The sequence below is a fragment of the Tauraco erythrolophus genome, chromosome 6, assembly GCF_009769465.1.
Source record: "Tauraco erythrolophus isolate bTauEry1 chromosome 6, bTauEry1.pri, whole genome shotgun sequence".
Lineage (NCBI taxonomy): Eukaryota > Metazoa > Chordata > Aves > Musophagiformes > Musophagidae > Tauraco > Tauraco erythrolophus.
In genome coordinates this window covers 42,371,692-42,392,450 of record NC_141470.1, presented here as the reverse complement: position 1 = coordinate 42,392,450, position 20,759 = coordinate 42,371,692, and the positions used below count along the sequence as shown (strand labels likewise).

The 20,759-nt window shown below is 34.3% G+C and overlaps 1 protein-coding gene across 5 annotated transcripts in view; it reads left to right on the top strand.

Moving 5' to 3' along the window:
* The window catches only part of STRN3 (striatin 3), a 71,934-nt gene that overhangs the window by 16,913 nt on the left and 34,262 nt on the right, over positions 1-20,759 (top strand). For 3 of the 5 annotated variants that reach the window (XM_086613987.1, XM_086613992.1, XM_086613989.1), the window contains exons 2-8: positions 4,451-4,554; positions 8,529-8,602; positions 10,066-10,147; positions 10,422-10,601; positions 11,060-11,192; positions 12,842-12,983; positions 18,544-18,654. In XM_086613987.1, the coding sequence (XP_086470113.1) occupies positions 4,451-4,554; positions 8,529-8,602; positions 10,066-10,147; positions 10,422-10,601; positions 11,060-11,192; positions 12,842-12,983; positions 18,544-18,654 (826 nt within the window). The remainder of the gene's footprint in view (positions 1-4,450; positions 4,555-8,528; positions 8,603-10,065; positions 10,148-10,421; positions 10,602-11,059; positions 11,193-12,841; positions 12,984-18,543; positions 18,655-20,759) is intronic. The other 2 variants (XM_086613988.1, XM_086613990.1) reach the window with 1 other exon arrangement.

The window sequence follows — 20,759 nt, the reverse complement described above, 5'->3', positions numbered from 1 at the left end:
CAAGTACAAAATGTAGCGCATATATGTCTGAAATGCAACACACCACTAAAACAATATGAAGTTTACAAAGTCTGGAATATTAGATGTTAGAATATTAATTTGTCTCCTTCTGTAGTTACTTAACCTTGGACAATTCTTTTTCGTGGGATCCGTACTATTCAAGTAGCTGTTCAGTAATTCTTTTTATCCTAGTATCCTATCTTGCCTAGTTTCAGGCATTTTTTCATGCATCCTTGCACAAATACAAAGTACCTGTCACTCTGCTTCTCAGAGCTCCCTGAATTCACTTTCATAATAAAACTGGGCAAATTCATGTGATGGTACTCTTATTTACAGCTGAGGGCCAAGATGTAGAGGGAGACCAGCATTATCAAGTGTCACTGAATTTTGTAGAAAGACAGTGGATCTCAGAGATCCATAAAAATACTTTATGAAAATGGACAGGCTGGTAGAGGAGGAGGAATCTGCCCTGAAAAAGAGACACCTGGTTGAGCTCATTTGAAGAATATGAAGCATAGCGCTATCTGTGGGGAAAAAATTCCAACAGAATCTGTATGCAACTAAACTCAGCTGTGTGGTGTGTGGTTTTTTTGTTTGTTTTTTGTTTTTTTTTTTAGCCATGGGAGGCCATATTTTGCTTATAGAACTAGTGTTTTATACACGTTCTGTAAAATAACATTTTCTCCCCCTTAAGAACTGATCTTGCTAATACACTTATGCATATATAATATACAAATACATTTTAATTGAATTTGTAGTTTAGAGGAGTTAGGACTTGTCTTGTATTTGACTTTCTTAATCTCTCTGCTCTTGTTTTTGCAACTCTTATGCCCTGAACATGCAGGTTATGATATCATAGTCAGTTTAGGCTGATCTAAGACCATGTTCTCACTGAAACGAGCTGTTACTTCAGTATCCTGTTTGCATCCCTTGTGCCAGCCTAAGTACTCCCATGACTATACAGAGCAGGATCAGGAAACTGATGTAATTCAGAACTGCGTAAAAAATAAATAGAATGATTTCCTCAGTAGACTTAACGTGTGGTAGCAGAAGCAGTTAAGTCAGCACAATAGAGAGAACAGAAATAGGAGGAGGATTGCTCCTCCTGGTATCAGCCTAGGGACTTAGAAATTGGTTTAAGACAATGGAAAGAATTCTGTCTTAACTGGGAGGGAGGGAAGGTGAGTACCAAATTGTTCTGTGCCATTTCGTTTCCCAATTTTAGTGCCAGTCAATCTTTAATCATCAGTATAATTATAAATCATATCAAATCTTATCTCTCTCGAGAATTATTTCAAAGGAAAGCAATATCTAAGGATTGAGAAAGTTGTATTATGTAGAAGGCGTTTCTTAAGCGTTTGTCTTTGTGTCTGTAACCTGAGTTAGTACAACAGCCCTGAGTGAGATTGATTTGCTTTATGTGTTTTAAACCGGAGAGTTACTGCTTTTCAAAAAAGTCAGCGTTGTGAAATTGTGTGTTAATTCTTAGGGATCATAGTCATCCAACATGTCAAGTGATAGTTTTGACACCTCTCACTTCTCAGTTTAAGACTTAAGGAAGCAAGTTGATTCATGTAGTTTATACAGCAAATCTACAGTGATAAGGAAATCTTATTCTTGGTTTTATATTGGGCGTCTTAATGACCAAGTGTCCCTAAAGTCTAAATTAGTTTGCCATATTTCTGAAGACTGCATAGATGTGTTTTAGCCATGTGACAATTACAATGGAGGAAAAAAGAAAAAAATCCCTAAAATCAGTCAAATGTGTATACAAGCAATTACAGTATTAAAAGTCATCTGCTAATATTGACAAAAAAGTCAAAAACCCAACTATAAAGTGCATTCTTCTGTGCAACCTTTCTGTTCAGCCTTTTGGACCCTGTGAAGATCGTTATAAATACTGTTGTATATAAAAGATTTTTTTGAGGGCTTTTTTGTAGAGTGGATTTTTGGGTTTTGTTTGGTTTTATTTTTATAACATTGTTTCTGTAGTGTATTGATTCTCAGGATCACTTAGCTCATTAACCTGTCTGGTTGAAAAGTATGAGATCTAGGCAATACCTGGTAAATATGGAGACTTGATTCTGCTTGGCCAAGTACTCTAGAAGTATTTCTAGAAGGAAAAAATAGTTTGGCTGTATTTAGGAGGCAGATGTCTCCCTCTGTGTATGATCATGGCTATGCTGTTTTCCTCTCCATTATCAGCAAACTGAGGATGAAATTAAAGCCCAGCAGTTGCAGCTGGTGACTAAGATTTGTCAAATAGTTAAAAAGGGTGCTGGGCAATGAAAGGAGGCTAATAGAAGGGGAGAAGACCATTGCTTACAGAAGACCTGAGTTTTGGAAAGAGTTGAGAACTGCATTCAAGTCAAAGAGCAGAAGAGCTTTCATAACCTTCCTTAGATCATAATTACCAAAGTATTTAGTTCTGGTTTTATTTTTGTAAAAAGAGTCTGTGTGCATGCAGTAACTTCCAAATATTTGAAGTATCGTGGTGTGCATATATGCTTGTAAAATATTTTTTTTAAAAACTACGTCTATAACTATTTTATGTGTACTGTTGTATTTATTTGTAAGGACACTGTTTACATTTTGTTGTCTTGTCCTTGACTAGTGAAAATTGGAATGATGAGTTGGGCTTGTGAAATTGTCTGGTCGTTTACTACCCTAGATACAGGAGGAGTGCAAAGTATGTATAATTGTAGTTTTCTCCAGAAGGTTGTTAACTTTCTATTGGATTAGAGTCAGTTTTATAGTATTTTTTTTAGAATCAAAGTAACATAATTGCAGTTGAGTATGGTTGTCGGGTTTGCTCAACTCCCTCCATCCCCTTCTGTTGGGAGCCCAGTGTGTTTCTGCATCTTGATCTCTACCTTTTGTTTTGAAATATCTGAAAATCATTACAAATTTTTTTCTTTTTTTTTTCTTCTATGACCATGTGCAGTTTGGTGCATTACTCTTTCTCACCAAGTTGCAGCGGTTAGCCAAGTGTTTTCATGATAGACTTTTAACTGAGATACTCATAACTGCCTCATTCTCACTAGGATTTTAAATTTTAGTGAATTAAATCATTAGTTAGCTAATGCAAGGTAAAAGAACACATTTTAATTTGATTTACCATTGAGCACAAGGCCAGAGAGGCTAAAATCAGGGCTGATGTGTAAAGTTTTATATGGTAATATCACTTAGTCTTGACAAAGGAACAATGCAGAAATGCTGTCTTCCTGGTTAGACTGTTTCGGGTTCTGATGACTGAGAGTAATGCAAATATACAACCACTCCCTTGAAAAAATCTTCAAGGGTACATTAGGTGCTGATTGCTTTTTTACGTATTGTTCCTCCTTTAATAATGAAATTATGTTGTTGATTTTAAGCTCTGTAGAGCAATATGGTCCCTACTTTACTCTCCTTATTCTATTTTTTTAATCCCTTTTCCAAGAAAATTTTATATTGAATCTTGTCTTGAATTAGCTACCCAATGACTTCTGTTAAAGTTATAATGAGGACAAATGAGTTTGTGGTTTCCTGTAATGATGGCCAAGCCAGTAATATTGTTAACTGTTCAAGTTTTGTATTCACATCTTCCCTTGTCTTCCCTAGGATTTGACTTGCAAAAGTCAAACTGTAAACCCTTTCACTTTGTAGTGAAGAGATGACTTTTTTTCTCAACAAACTTGCTGTCTTTATTTTTCGACTACATGGAAGTTTTCCACTAGACCTTTTCCACTAATGGAGATCACAAATTCAGTAGAACATACAAGCTATCTGCTAGGTTAGCAAGCAAGTAGGAAGCTTCATTGCTTCTTTGTAAGTTAGGTGGATAGTGTGATGCGTTTTTTTTAAAAAAAAAAAAGCATTATTTTTCTCCATACAGAACAGCACACTAAAACCAATTCTAACCTTCAACTTTCTTCAGGAGTAAGTAAAATGTGAATCCATAAAATATAGTTATTCCCTGTATAATGGATTTGTAAATTCTGTATTTGAATTCATGTATCCATTTCTTAATGTATTCCGTATACTGGCATTAAAAACTAAATTGCTTAAAAGTTTGCTGTGTACCTATTTTAAGATGACTTTGAGTTTGGAAGAAAATGTATAACAATTTATGCCAAGAGTGTGAAAAGGACAAAAATGTTTGCATATATTTAAGTGTTCCATGTCATTGCTGTTTGTGCCCTCTTTCAGAGTTAGTATAGTAACTTTAATACCTTCATTTCAAGCCAAAAACCCAAACAGTTATGAACAGAAAATAATACTTGGTCTCTAAGGCAGAAATATTTTTGTTGTTAATGACTGACAGAAGTGATTAATGCAAGACAGTTTCTTCTTTTTTATCTTTTTTCCTCTTTTTTTTTTTTTTTTTTTCCTTCTGAGCCAGACTTCATTGCTTTGCTTTGGGAACAGAATGGAATAAAATCTGTTATCTTTTTTTTGTGTGTGTTTTCAGGCTCGGATAGCGTTTTTACAAGGGGAAAGAAAGGGTCAAGAAAATTTGAAGAAAGATTTAGTGAGAAGAATAAAAATGTTAGAATATGCATTAAAACAAGAAAGGTAGGTATACAAATTGTTCAGCTTTTATCTGACCTGGAAGACTTTACAGACTAAAAGGAGTTCCATCGCATTATGTAAACTACTTTACTAGATGATTTTACAGTTACTTTATGTAAACTGCCTTTATAGTTGGTCATCTTTACACTATGTTTTCTGATAAACTTTAATGACTTCTATAATAAAAAGTTGGATATTTTTCAACTGTTCGAACTTGTATTTTTAAACATAGAGGTTCAAAATGGACAGTTTCCCTTTTCTGAGTTAGAGTAATGGTGTACTAAGTAAGCATAAATGCTCCAAAAATGTTTATACCTTATTACTATGCCTTTAATTGCTTTTCAGTGGTGTTAAACTTGAAAGGATGAAAAATATTGTTCTCTTAATTCCCTACAACTATTTTGTATGTGTTGCATCATGAAAACTGTATTTTGTGGCAGAACAGAATCCCTTAAAAGTTGGTATTACATTTCAAAGTATTGGTTTTTTATGTGATAGATGCTAAAATTTCTTGTCTCAGTAGACACGTGTTTTGTAGTATTGATTTAAGGCTTTAAAAATTAGAATTTTATTCCGTCCATGCAGGCTAATGTCCTTCAAACCTACATGCTCTTCTGTTGCCTGGCTATTTCATTTGTCCAAAATTAGTAGTTAATTTTGCAAAAACACTGGGAAAATAATCTTGTCGTGTGTCTTCACCCGAAATGCAGCTGCCTTTATAGTTTGACTTCCCATGAAATTTTAAAATTCATCTGATGGGCAAGAAACTTGTAATGATGTGTACAACTGAAGCAGAACAGCAGAAACACACAGTTGGCTTTAGTTCTTGCAGCTAGTGAGTACAAGCCAACACTGCGTGCTTCTCAAGAGGAAAATCCTTGCTTAAGTTCCAGCTAGAATTGTCATGAAGATTGCTAAAAACAGGAACTGAAACTCGGGGGTTGATTGGTGAATGTGTGGTAGGCAAGGAGGAGGCTTTCTGTTACTTTTTGCTACGAATGTCAAGTAGTTTGAGGGGCTCTAATTGCGGAAGTATGATGGATTGAGTAAGGAAAACAAGCGGGTACTGACTTGTCAGTAAATCATCCAAGAAGGATAGTATGTTGTTTTCTTGGTTGTTGCACTGAATGAAGAGTTCAGGATAATAGACTTTTGTTGCAATTCTTCCTCAGTGAAGAATCCAACTAATGAAAAGAAACCAGCCCCAAAGCAAAATAAAATCTGAGAATTTCAGATCTGAAAATTGTTGACAGCAGTTTTCAGTGTTGCACCTGATTCCCCCTGCCTCCTTTCTGCTCCTCTTGTTGCTGACTCCCTGATGCTGTCAAAAAGTTTTGTGCAGTGAAATATCAGATTATAGGGAGTCAGAAGTAAACTCATTCAGGCAGTGATGACTGTTGTGATTTCTCAGAAAAAGGATATGAAACAGGACATCAGTGTTGTAAGATAAAATAAAATGCAGTAGTAGTTACAAAATAGTTTGATATTTCTAGTATTTAAGTACGCGTGCAACAGATGCGATAATGTTTTAAAGAAGTAAAATGTTTGGGTTTTTAACGTTCTTAAATATTTTTGTAGATCTGTATGAATTTTTGTAATAAAATGAGACCTTGGGTGGTAATAAGTATGGGATTTTTTTGATGTAGCCAGTGGATATTTCTTTACTGTGGCTGTACTTCGACTTCATGGGGTTTGGACTGTAGCTGACTTGTATCCTTGCAACTGAGTGGTAGGATTCAACAGTTAAATAGCAGCAAGCAGTTAAATCAACTTAGGACGTTGTTTCTCCTCCTCTTATTTTTTCACTCATGGAAACCTAGCCTGAGAAGAATAGCAAGTAAATACTTAACGGATTCAAAAAATGCCTCTTGTAGAATTTGGTTACTATGTGGTGTGGGGGAATAACATCACTGACTTGTCAACGACACTGTTGCTTGTTAGTGAATTTTAAGGTACATAATAATTGCCCTTGTTTGTGTGACAGTACGGGGAGGAATTCATGTGCAAATATATAGTTTATTGGCACTTAATAAGATTAATTTCTTACTGTAAAATTGAAGTTGAGCATCAAGCGTGATGTGCAAGACAAATAATCACGTTACATGCAGCAATATGTTGGCTTATTTGTAGTGGCTAGTCATTGGTATAATTTTAGATCAGATACCTTATCTCCTCTAATGAACAATTAAAGCAGAATTTTAATTAATGTTTTGAAAAATTCCAAAATGGAATAACTGCTCCTAAATAGTATTTGCCACAGCTCTAAATTGAACAAATTTAGATTGGCTTTTCAATTACAATGCTTTATTGGCTTCACGTATGAATTGAGCAAAACATTTCGGCTTTATTTTACTTCACAATTTCTCATTTTTTATTTTTTTTTTTACCTCCAAATGTACAGTAATTATAGAGCATATAAATCACAGTATGTATGCTTTATCTGGAAAGCTTGGTGGAACATTGCCCTGTTACTATGTGGAACAAAGCTTTGTTTCTCAGTTTAAAGAGAGCAGTCTTACTACTGCATGGATGAAAGATGAACTTACAACTAATTAAAAAAAAGAAATTCTGTTTAGTTGACAGTCAGTCAGATTCAGGTCACACAAATACCTGGTCTTCAGGACCCTTACAGTTTTTCAGTTACAACGTAGTTGCTTTCAAATGCAGGATTTATCTTACTATAAATGGTCAGTAGTGCCATCTACTGGCAGTTTGTTAATGAGACTGTTCCTAATTGCAATTTTAGCAGAAACTTCCATAATTTAGAAAAAAATCTTCTATACCATTAAATATGTCAGGCAGCATTTGAGATCGACTTTTACCTTCAATTTGGAAAAACTTACAGCAGTGGCTCAGCCATTTGAGAAGACGATTTGTTGGAAATCCTTGGTTTTTGTCCAGCACATGTTCTTTATGTATCTTTTCTCAAAGTTTCATATTTGAGAGTAGTCTTTGAAAGTGATGGGAGCTAACTATGGTTCAGTTATTCTTAAAACTTTGGTCAAATGTTTAATTTAGAATTATGAAGACAGCTCTATTTTATAGAGACTTCTTTAAAATGTGGCTGCTAACTTTTTTACAGAGATCTTTCACCTTGGCTTTACTGCAGAATATCTAGAGTTCTTTTCCCTGAGACTTTGAGTGTTTTTGCAGAGGATCTATGAGGCAAAATTCAGATTGTGAAAGGTCTAGGATAAAGTTAGAGAATACCAGCATATATGTGTAGGTACTTCATGTGATATTCCTGGAGGTAAAGCGAGCTGAAGAGATTTTGATAGGCAACTTGGGTAGAGAATAAGATTTGGAATGCTTATGCATACCTGCATGGAAATAGTATCACCAAGACTGATTTTTTTTTTTTTTTTAAAAAGCAATGGAAAAGGAGAGGTTAAGGGATTAGAGATCAGGAGATGGAAAGGAGTGAGGCATGTCTGCATAGGTGGACTGAGCAGGAGCAGGGAGAGAAAAATCAATAAGAGAATACACGTGATGACGGAACGTAGCACTCTAACATGTTTTTTTCAGAGGGAAAGATCTTTATCATAAGCAAAGATGGAGAGGGAAGGAAATTGAAGGTGACAAATAGGCAGGAATGCCAAATGTGAGGTTCGTTCATGGTAGTGCAATTGGCTAGCTGTGACAGTGCTACCAGTGAAAAAATAATCTCTGCTAAATGGTTGAACCTACTCGGTTTTGAAAGGTTCTCTTAGTAACTGTCACACATGAAAAAACCCCACATTCTTGGAGAGCATACTAAACTCTCATCTGTGAGTATTTGATAATTTTAAGAAGGTTACCTCAAAACTGTGTTCTCGAAAGACTAGAAGTTAATTGTATGATGCAATAATTATCACAACAGTTTTATTTGGATAAATTGCATTGTGTTAGTATGGTTGTTTTAAATGGGAATAGTAGAATGTTTTGAGTTGATAAAAGCATTGTTTGCTAATGTGTTATACATTTGCCTACTTTTTCAGGGCAAAATATCATAAATTAAAATATGGCACAGAATTGAACCAAGGTGACTTGAAAATGCCAACTTTTGAATCAGGTAATTTTTTTACAACAGCCTGTTTTAGTATAATTTGCTAATGCGCTGTTCTGTGTCTGCTCTGTTCAATTTATTGCAGCTTTCATTCTTCCCCTCACACTCCCTTAGGTGTGTTAGAAGATATCTGGGAAAGGTTTGGTAGTGGGTAAATATTGTCTAATCTGAAAATCAAAGTTAATTAACCTTTCTATTTTTTAAAGAATGTCGAAGAAAGCTTTAAAGTTGCACAATTCTTTATTTAGCTAGTGCTTCTTATTGTTTCTTATAATATCCCTTCTTGAAGGATTTAATGTTTTTTGTGCCATCCATCCAGAAGGAAAGTGTAAATGCAGAATAAACAGAACAAATACTCTTGCTTTTTGGTGCTTTTATAGGACACTAGTTTTTAAAGAATGAGAAAAAAAATTTGTTCTGCATTGGCCTGGAAAAAATGTTGTCAAGCTACTGTTTTTATCTTAAATCAAGGAAAAAAAGTCCTAAGAGAAAAATTAGGCTATTCTTATTGCTATTGATGCTCTGGAGCGCATCTGATTTTTGCAATGTAGATGTAAAGTTGATTATAACAGTTTTGCTCTTCACAGTACTGCACATAGAGGAAAGCATTTTTCATAACAGTGTTTTGGACTATTTAATAAACAGAATTCCATGTGGCTTCTCTTGAAATGTAGGTCTTTGGGAAGTCACACTGTTGGCTTGTATTTGTGTAATGTGCCTTAAAATTGTGGTCTACAGATTTTAATTCCCTCCCCAGCCGCCGTTTTTGGGATTTGTTTGTTTTCTGCTTTAGAAGTGCCACATTTTGAGTACTTCTATACCCAGTTGAAACTAGAGATCATTATTTGTGTTTCTTGTTTGATGGGATGTTTCATATGTGTTTAAAAGTAGTAGAAGTTAGATGTTGAAATCCTCAAACTATTAGTTTGTACCATGTTTTATAGTCTTGGCTGTAGTAAAAGTGCAGTGGGTCTAAATTTTAATTGTTGATAGTAAACTGATGGAATTTGTGTTAAACTTGACATGTTCGTTTTCTCCAAATGCTGATATATGTCACTGCTTGTCTTATTTTAACTATATTTTCTCTGTTGCTTTCTAAGCACCTCTACTTTGTGAAAGAGAGAGAGCCTGGTTTCTGAGCAGTAACAGTTCAGTTGATCAGGGCAAGGTTTTCTTTTGTATGCAAGTTAAATATTTTTCTAGTTCCTTTACTGCATAAAAGGGGTCAGGATTTTTTAACTGATTCTATTCTGTTAAGTTCTTTCCTTGATGCTTCAGCAAAGAATTAGAAAAAGAAAATATTAATTTAAAAACACTGCATAAGACTGCATCTGATTTAAAGCTTTTTTTAAGATTTGATTTTAGTTTCATCGGTATCTTGTAAAAAGTAAGTGATCTTTAAAAAAAAAAACTCAACAAAACAACCAGAACAAAAAAACCCTACCCAACTATGACACTGTATCTTTCAGAAGAAACCAAAGATACGGAGGTTCCTGCAGTACCTCAAAATAGCCAATTGACCTGGAAGCAAGGCAGACAGTTACTAAGACAGTAAGTAACATTATTGAATATTGGTGCATTCAAACCCTTCCTTGAAGTATGAGCAGCTGTGTATATGCGTACTCTATGAAACAGAGTATTTGGGGTGGGCAAATAGTGGTTCATTTTTCAGGACTTTGTAGTCTTGAGCTTTAAGCAGTATAGAATGTTTTCTGTGTGAGATGGATAGCGATGAAGTGGCATTAGTTTTTAACAGTTGATACTAATTTATTTTCTTTTCCTTCAAATATGCTTTCCCCTTTCTTTCCTCTCTTAATGCATCTAGGTATCTTCAGGAAGTAGGTTATACAGATACAATACTGGATGTACGCTCCCAGCGGGTAAGGTCTTTGCTTGGGCTCTCCAATTCAGAGCCAAATGGTTCAGTAGAGACAAAGAACTTAGAACAGATCCTCAATGGGGGTGAATCTCCTTCATCAAAACAAAAGGGACAGGAAATCAAAAGGTAAGCGAAGAGATGAGAAATGCGTGAAGTTTAAGTATGTTTTACTTAGTTGTTGATAAGTACTGGTCAGCTCATATTGCGCTTTCAGCTCTAGTCTCTAAACACCTGTGAGTGTAGCTGACTAAAAATGATTATGAACTTAAATTGATTATACATAGGAACATATGTATCTGTATTACATATGTATATTACACGTATATATTATGGACAGTTATAGTATGTACTGAAGTTGAATTTATGTGTTATAACCACTTTGAAGTTGTTTTAAGGAAAGATTCTGTTGAGTGATGCTTTTATAATAAGGAATTAGGCAGCTGTAGAAAACTGCATACAACCATTTCTTGTTGTTTTACTAGTTTTAAAGCTGTTAAGTAGCAATTGCATTTAATATGATTAATCTCCTGAAATCTCTTCAGCAAGTAAAACGGATTCTCTGTTAATGTTTTTTATTTATGTAGGAATTCTGGTGATGTTCTTGAAACATTTAACTTCTTAGAAAACGCAGATGATAGTGATGAAGAAGAGGAGAGTGATATGATAGAAGATATTGCAGAAGGAAAAGAAAAACACCGGATAAATAAGAAACATAAAGTAAAAGACTTGTTTTAAAATTTTTTACATATAGATCTGAAATCCCCTTTAAAAAGGGAAATATTTTTTTTTCAGCTTAATCTTTGTTATCTGAATGGATTGTGAGCAGATTCTTTATTGGTAAATTTGGTGGTTTAGTTAATACATTACCTTGAAAACTTAAAACCAACCAACCTGTTTGCAATTGTGAATTAATTGCTGAAAGAGAACTGATTTGGCCATCTCAACTTCTCTGCATACTTGGAGTCTCTGTAAAGCAAATTTAGCGCAATACAATGTGAATCCTTTCTGAATTTTACAGAAAGTAGGGACAATTTCTTAGAAGAAATTGCAATATAGTGGAAAAAAAAAAAAACTATTCCATGCCAAATACGTGTTTAGTTCTTCCATTTATGCAGCTTTTTACTAAATATGTTGAGGGCCTAGCGCAGGGACTTGTCTCCAGAAACCTTCTGTTTAAGATTTGATTAAGTTTTGTTCTATCTTCCTCTTTAGTTTTCCATTCTATGATCAGCTTTCTCTAGTTAGGATAGACTATATTACCTGTTCATGTTTAGTTTTTTCTCCTGTACTGAAATAGTCCCTTTGTCATTGGGTTTTCTTTATGTAAAGAAGTTAATTTACGAACGTTGTACTGACAGTTTTATTACTTTTTGCTCAGTAGAGTATTCTGTAGCATGATAGCCTTCTGGCTGCACTGAATTTTCTTAAATATCTAGCAAAATTAGCTCAGCTTGACACAAGTCTTAATCTCCAACTTGACTTGTCAGGAAGGGTTTTCTGCCATATCTTTGGTATTAACTTGTACTTCTGGTAAATACATTAATCAAGCAATTGGTTGAAAATTTTGTTGTTGTTGTTCTAAGGCAGTAGATAGTCTGAGGTAAAGACTATCTAATAATTAAATCTCCAAGCACATATGAAGACATTACACTCGTTTTTTGACTCTTGACAAAGCTTGTTTTTTATAGGAAGTAGAAGGATGATTTGTAGTTATCTTTGTAAGAATTGTCTCTTTCTGCAAAAGTGTAAGAATATTGTGCAAGTCATAGAAATATAACATACCCTTATGTGGAAATTTTCTTCACCTGCAGAATGAAAGACAACTTTTCACTGATGCCCTAGTAAGGAGAGGTTGTTAGTTTTGTTTAAGGTGAAGGTGGGGTGGAACTAGTAAAAAGACACTTCTCTGAAAACACTGTATTTTCCAAGCTTGTGCTTAACACTGAAATAGAACTGGAAAACAAAAAGGAAAAAAGGCTTCTGAACCAGTAGAAAACACGGTTTGTTTGTAAAGCTTCTCTGCAGAGCTGTTGCTGTTGCAAGAAAAACAAAATTTTCCAATTGATGTGTTTTAAATAAAAAATGAAGACTGGGATGTATGGGATTGGTTTTGTTGCTAAACCTAGTGTCAGTATTCTTTTCGTTTCCTAATGATCACTAGACTATATGTCGTTCGGGTTTTTTTTAAATAAGCAGCTCTAATCTGACTATATCCAAGTGCCTTTTTCTGCATTTCATGTTGAAAAATGTGTTCCCCAGGAACCAAGTACTTAGTGAGAGTAATCTATATCACTTCTAACGTAAGTATTTTGGTAGAAAGGAACTGTTCATGATTCAAATGCAGAAAAATTTTTATCTCTTTGCAGATTGGTAATGAAGGTTTAGCTGCTGACCTTACAGATGACCCTGATACTGAAGAAGCTTTGAAAGAATTTGATTTTTTAGTGACAGCTGAAGATGGTGAGGGAGCTGGAGAAGCTCGAAGTTCAGGAGATGGAACAGAGTGGGGTAAGATGCTAACAAAAGCCTTTAGAAATAAAGGAATACTTGTTCATGATAGTACATGAGAGTTGCAGTACCTACTAAGATGATGTGGATGTGTGGATGATTGTGATGATCATATGCTGATGCTAAGATAATAGTGTATTGGATGTGGAAACTTTCCTATATATGTGTGTGTATATGTATATATGCTGTACTTGTCACAAATACAATTATAGTTGCATTTGTCTCAGATTTTGGTTTTGATTCCAAAACTAAAAGAGGGTAATATTTTCTTTCTTGAATAAGAAAGGCTAGGATTCTGAATGTTTTTATACCTGAATTAAATTGGTTTTAAAATCTAGATTTACAGCCCCCCCCCCCCCCCCCCCCCAAATGTTTCTCATCAGGAGCTTTAAATTTTCTGTGCTCAGGTTAAATGAATTTCTTTGGTGTACTTGTAAAACTGGGCGATTAGTGTATTAAGTTTTTTTGGCTGAGATTTTTAGATGTCATTGCTAATGTGATTTGCGTTAGTAGAATAAAAAAAACCCCAACTTTTGTACTGACACAACTTCTTATTTATTCATTGTAATTTTAGAGTAGATAACAAAATTAAGTCCATTACTGATTTGGTGTGAAACAAAATATCCTAAGTTAGAAACTCCTGGAGCCTACATGTTTTGAAAGATCTACTATGTTTCAAAAGAAGAAAGAGAGAATTCGGGTAGGACAAAGAATAATGAACTGAGTAATTCACATCTGCCTTGAAATGAGAAATTGACCTTCTTAATTTCTAAACTGTGGTACGAGCAATTTTGTGGATGCATACTGTAGGTCTTTCATTGTGAAAGAAAGAAAGTGCCACGAGATCATCTTATTTGATTACTTCATGTCATTGAGACAACGAATAAACACCTCAGTGAGCTAAGAGAATCTAAAGATATACAGAAATCAAAATACTGGCTCATCTTCCAGGACAATCATCCAATCTTGATTTTGAAAGTACCAAGGATTGGAAAGCATTCTTTCTTGGAAATTTGTGCCAAAGGGTTAGTCACCTATGTTTTTAAAACTTAGTCTTATTTCTAGTTGGAAGACGAAGCTGGACAAACTGTTATGTTTAGTTTTGGTAATACTTATCCATTTTTAGAAGCATTTTAGTTGCTTGGTGGTGTTCCTCTTTGGAGGTGATGTTGCTCGATTGATTTCTTTGTCATCTTTTTGTTTAGCCAAACAGGCAAATTTCTTGGTATAAGATGTCTCATAGGCCCTGAAGTTTTTTGACTTTGTTTGCAACATCCCTTCAAGTGTATAGTGATGGAGAAAGTTCTGGTTTTAGCAGCAGACTTAACACTATTGTATACAGATGGAAAGACAGCTTGATACTATAATTCATGCAGTCAAAGATCTATCAATTTTTTCAAGCAGACTGCTGATACTTACTGAACTAGCTTGTCCATTGAAATTCCAAGTAACTGCTTTCCAAGATTACCTTCTAGCATGTTATATCTCTGTCGTCTTCTCAGGAATGGGGAGATTCTGATTTATTTGCAATGTTGACTTGCAAGTTAAATTTTTTCAGACTTGTTTTTGAGCGATTCAGTTGCTGTCCCAAACTTAGAAATAAAATACAATAAAATTTAAAAATCTATTTTAAAAATCGAATTGACCCACCGCACTTTTCAGAGACCGGTTTGAAAGTTTTTTAGTACAGTTTAGGTGAACACATTGCAAAAGTGAGGCAGAGCGTTTTGAGAGTTTGTACGCACTTGTGACAGCTGGTTTAACTGCAGTAATTCTGTTGTTACCAAAAGACTCCTGTCTGAGGCAAGGAAGTGAGGAGGAGGAAATAGACATAAACTTACTTTCATCTGAGTTTTGCCATATGAAGACAACATCTATAAATTGTCCGTATTTTTGTACTAACTGTTTACATGAGTCAGAAGACATACTTCCAACTGTAGTAGCAATGCCTTTTTCATAGTATGTCACAGACTTTTATTACAACTGTTCTTTCCTAAAATGGATGTTTAATGATACAGTCTGTCAGGTCTTGAGGTTATGTGTCACTTCTTTAAAGATCAGTGTGTAAGTTTTAAAGATTTAAAGTCCATGCTTCTTTATTACCTATGAAAAATAAATTTCAAATATTGTCCCACTTAAATGCCTCCTAAAATAAAATAATAAATTGCCTAAGCCAATTTATTTTAGCCTGTCACATTATTTTGAACTCTGTGAAACTGTTATTACTTTAAATATCCAGATCCATCAATTTATTTTTTGAGGGGAAACTTCGTTTAAATGAATACTTGCCATTAGTTTCCAAACAATTACATCAACCATTGACTTCAGTATCTCAATTATAATTTGTATTTTTCTTATCTTTGTAATGTAAATAGTTGCTCTGTTCCGTTTTCTCCTCAGCTTTTTTCTTCATGTTTTAGTTTTTCTGTCATGGACATAGTTCTGTCATCTCTTACTTTTGCAAAGATATAGGCGCTCTGAAAAAATGTAAATGTTTACATATGTATTTCTTTATAATGCTTTTATTTAGTATCTGGAAACCAAACTTCTGATGTTTAGGCTCTAAACCTGTTGCCTAATCTTGCTTTATTATTACTTTCAATACTTAATTGTCAAAGTATTATCTGTAGGTCTAACTGCAGATATGCTAAAATATTTCATCACCAAATTTGATAGTTACGTTTTTGCTGTTGGAGACTTCTGCAAACCAGCCACCAAGTGTGGAAGTTTGGGTTGCTTTTTTTTTTAATTTCCATGATATTACTTTGTATGAACACATTATTTTTTTTTTTGTAAGCACCTCATTTAATATACTTTGAGTCTTAAATTGTTTTCAGACCTTGTGATTCAATGTCCCGTCATGCAACCTGTTTTACTCAGGAACAGCTCATCTTCAAAATAGTGAAAGATGAACAAATTCAAACACTGTTAAATAAAGAATTAAAATATGTAGCATATTCAAAAATGAATGTACCTTTTTTAGACTAAAAATTTATAAGTGCCTTGTGGCGATATAGTATCAACAAGAAAAAGATGCATATAGAACTTCTGTTTGCTTAAGCAAACAGGAATAAATCCATATTATTATGTATTATGTTACATATTAGAGATATTCCATAGTATGTAGTCTTTTTATTCTGCTTACGATTTTGATGACTAACTATGTGTTCATCACTGAATTTCTACTCTGCTTGGAACACAAGTTCTGTTTACCGATACACCGTGAGTCAGAGATTGACTGACTGTGCCCGGAATTCCGAGTGACAGTGTGTCACTGGAATTCAGTCTTTTGGGTCATCTTTTAAATTACAAAAAAAAAAAAAAGTAATTAGAAAAAAAAAACCATCCTGTCTCCACTAAGTGTTATTGGCTAATGAACATCCTGTATCCTCTGCTCTGTCCTGATGTCAGTTTAGTGTGGGTTATAAAAACTGCAGGCAAGTTGAGGAAGTTCATGACTAGGGCGATATCACTGAGTTGTTCTAGTTACACTTGGCTATTTCAGAACAGAGCCATGTATCTAGGCATACCTGAGAGAAACACTGCTGGATTTTCCTAAAAATCCTCATTGAAATTAATTTCACAGCCTCTCCGGTTAATCAGAGTTAGTGTTTTATCTAGTTTTCTATTTACGACCTACATTTCAGCAGCCAATAGGATTGGTTTTGAGTATTTATGTTTGCAGGCTTACGCTTTTCCTGTTTTCTGTTGACTGAATGAGCCCAGTTCCTTCAAATTTTTTGTCTTGTGATCTAAATACCCTGTTTGTTTTGCAATCTACAGACATTTTCTAAATTTCTAGTGCAGAACACAGACTGGACATGTTACTTCAGTTTTTGTCATCACCATCACTGAATTATGTGGACTACTGCTTTAATACACCACACTTTTTAAAACATACCGGACTGACAATTTCTGACAATTTTGTTGTAGCTTTTTTTTTTTTTTTGGTTCAATTTAATTCCTGAATTAATGCAATGCTGCAACCTAGCTGATTATTTTCTTTTTATTAATGGTACTTTGGTGGTTATTTTTTTTTATTTTGAATTTGTTAACTGAATTTCCTTTCATTAGGTTTTAGGGGGTGTTTTTGTTGTTTTTGCTTATTTCCTTCCTCTTTTGATTGGGCATATTCTCTGACTTATCTTTCTGTGCCTCTTGTCTTTCCTGACTAATCTGGCAATGTTTTGGCCCTGCGACCATAAAGGTTGAGGTCTTTGTGTTTGCAGTTTGGTAGTTGTAGCGGCAGTTTGGTGTAGGAAGTCATTGTTCTGTTCTCTCCACAGTTCTTTGTGGACAGCTCAGGGGACTTTGCCATTATGCTGCCCATTTCATGCCTTCGCCACCCTTGCCATTTCTATATTCCGCCTCTTTGATCCAGATTGTGTCTTTGTCATGGATTAGCCCTATTTGAATGATGGGTTTTTGGTAGATGTATCAGTATCCTAGGATATTTTCTCATTCCTTATCGCGTTTTGTCATGAAACATGTACTTGGAATAACTCATACTGGTTTGCATCCTAAATGCACGTTTCTTTGTCTTTGCTGTGTATGGCTCCTCTTGTGCGCTTTTTTGATTATAACTTCAAAAACTGCTGTTTTATGAAAACGCTGATATCATAGGTACAGTTGGAAGTTGGGATCTGAGGAACTTAGTTTTATTGGTTTATGTCTAAAGAATTTGTGAGCGTAAGCTGAACTGGCACACAAACCCAAGTTTGGTTGCTGCCTAGTTGTCTTTTAGCAGAAGTCTTTCTGCAAATGTTACCCTTACCTTGTCTTAGAAACAAGTTTATCCTTTTACTAAATCTGTATTTCCAGAAATATTTGCAATGGATAGTTTAGAAAAGTGGAGACGTGACTTTTCTTGGAGAATAATTAATGCTGTGATATTTGTCAAACAGAAAGACATTACTTCTGAAAATACTGTGGAATGTTGTATTTCTACTAATTATAACATAATTGCTGGAATGCAGGGGGATGTCAGTTTATTCGCCTGTGCAAATTACTTCATTATGTAAAAAGCTGTATTTATAGTCTTGTTTCTCTGGTTATATGTAGGACCAGGGTTTCTTTCTTGTGCATGTAGAATGAGTGCGAGAGGATGCATGGTGGTCTTCATGAATAAACTGGCACTGACTTAGCTTGCATTTTCATGAGTGATATAGCATGAATAATTTATTTGCTTATTCAACACTGGCTGAACAATTTCTTAACACTGTCTTTCTAAAGATGCAGTAATCATTTCTGAACACCAATGAGTTCTTATGTATTTTGAAGTATCTAACATAAACAGTTACTTATGAAGCTTAATTTGTTTGCTCCTTAGTGACAAATTAACATACAATTTTCAAATATGTAACTGATGTTATACAGTGCCTTGGAAAACTGTATGAAATGAGACTTAGTATTTTGTAAACTTAAACTGAGACTGCACCTTTATAGTAAAGATCTATTAAGAACTTTTATTAATGCTCTTATACAGCTATGATAGTAAATCGCCAACAGCTTGCATTGCCAATTGCTGATTTTTTTTCTTTTAATAATATGCTGCATGTAGACAAAGATGACCTGTCCCCAACTGCTGAGGTTTGGGATGTAGACCAGGGACTAATAAGTAAACTGAAGGAACAGTACAAGAAGGAACGAAAGGGGAAGAAAGGGGTAAAGAGTAAGTGCAGATTCTGAATCTTGTAATGCCACGCCTTTTCACCTATCTATATAGAAGACGTTTTTTTCTCACGAGTTATGTTTTTATTGTTTGTTTTTTCATTAAGCATCGTTTTCTGTAACGGGGGCAACCAACTTTAACTTTCTACCTGCTGAATGTGAATATGTCAAAACCTTTGACAGCCATTTCCTAGATGAGAAATGTTGAAAACACATAAAAATTTTAAGTCGAACGGGTAAAGAGAGCTAAATGCTTTGAAACGTGAGTGTAAAAATAATGAACAACTTGCATTTTGAGGATATTCCTACCCTGAGAAGTTTTCTAAAAGATTTAAACTTTACCTGCTTCTTAAAGTATAATACTATGGTGTAGTTGTTGGTGAGATTTTTGTTGGTTTTATTTATTTTTTAACATGACCTTGAATCAAGCTATTTGTGAGCTTGTAATTATTTTTACAATCTAAGGCAATGAGAATAAAAAAATGCCTGTAATGTAAATATGAACTTTTCTGTGTTGTTGTTTAGGAGATCAGCTTTATTTTATGGTGCCCTTCACTTTTCTGTGCAATTACCACATTTTGATTGACACCTTTTTAATCTTAAAGAATTTTCAGACCAGTTGACCTATGTGAACTCTGTAAGTTAAACCAGACTTCAGTGTTGAAGTACCTGGTAAAAATGCTTTTGTAACTTGCATCATCAGCTATACGGAACTCTTAGTGTACAAAGTGTTATTAAGTCAATGTTGCTCTAGAGAAACTCCCTTGATTGCAGTGTTTTTATTTTGAAAATATATTAAAACAGTTTCTGGCAATATCAAGTAAAAAAAAAAAAAATTATTTCCTCAATTTGAAAAATGGTGTGAATATGTACTAACTAAATTAAGTGATACGAAAATAGAACGCTTCATGAAGAATTCTGTAATTATTAAGATTCGAATTTACTTTGTAACATCTAACAAAATTCAGTTAGTGCATGGTTACTGTTTATTCAGCAATTTTGCATGACTCACACGTGCAGACACATACAAATATAAAATCTTTGAAGTAAAGAATTTTAACCTAGTCTTTCATTTGATTACAACTTAGAGTAGTAATCTGGGTGCTAATAGATATCCTCATTTAACATGTAAATCAGCAGTTGACACCAAATTTACATGAAGTATTTTGTAGGGTTAGAAACTTCCTCTTAAGAATAAAATGGACTTCTTCTGTTTGAAATTTTCTTATAAAACTTCACATTTTAGACCTTTGGAAGCACAGTGGCTGCAGAATAACAGCAAATGTTTTGAATTCGGGGGGGGCGGAGGAAAGAGTAATTATTGAGTGGGTTTTTATATTTCTCTCTCAAACATTGTGCCTTTAGGTTATGAAAATGTACTTTTTTATGATGCTGAGCTTTTTGTACCCACCACACCAGTTTCTAGCTGCAAGGTAAGCAGCTGTAAAACAGGGACAAGTAGTGTTGTTCTAGGACTATGAATTCTATGAAAAACTCTTCTCAGGCCTCCAAATTTGTTTTAGCAGAACTATTTTGGCTTGTCTAGAAAGGATTTCTCTTTCTTGCACTTTTTGCTTCCTTGGCTGCTATGCAATCAAAAATTTCTCTCGTCTTTTTGATTTTCAGTTTCTAAATCTTAAAGCTTCCAGAAGAGGAGCATAATTCTCACCCATCTAAAGAACTACTTTGTCAAAACCTGACATTTTAATGGTCTACATTGCTGATTAAGTTGGTTGTAACCATCATTTAGAATAAATAGTAATTATTCTATCTGAACTGTCCAGTTGCAAAATTTAACTTTGTGACATTATCAAAACTTTCCTTCATGTCTGCTTTCCTGCAGTTGCTGCCAAGGGTCTAACATTGTTTTGTACCATGAATGGTCTGCCATGTTGTCAGTCAATTATTATTTGGCGTATATTATCTTTTGACAGTGTGTGTTCCACTATCTAAACTTAAAGGAGTATTTAATTAATATAAAGTAATTAATAATTTAATTAATAAAGTAATTTTGAAACCTGCTTATGTTCACATAAGCAAATATTTAGGAGACAACTGTGTATCACAATGCTGTGAGGTCATGTAAGTCACTGTTCAGCATTTTGC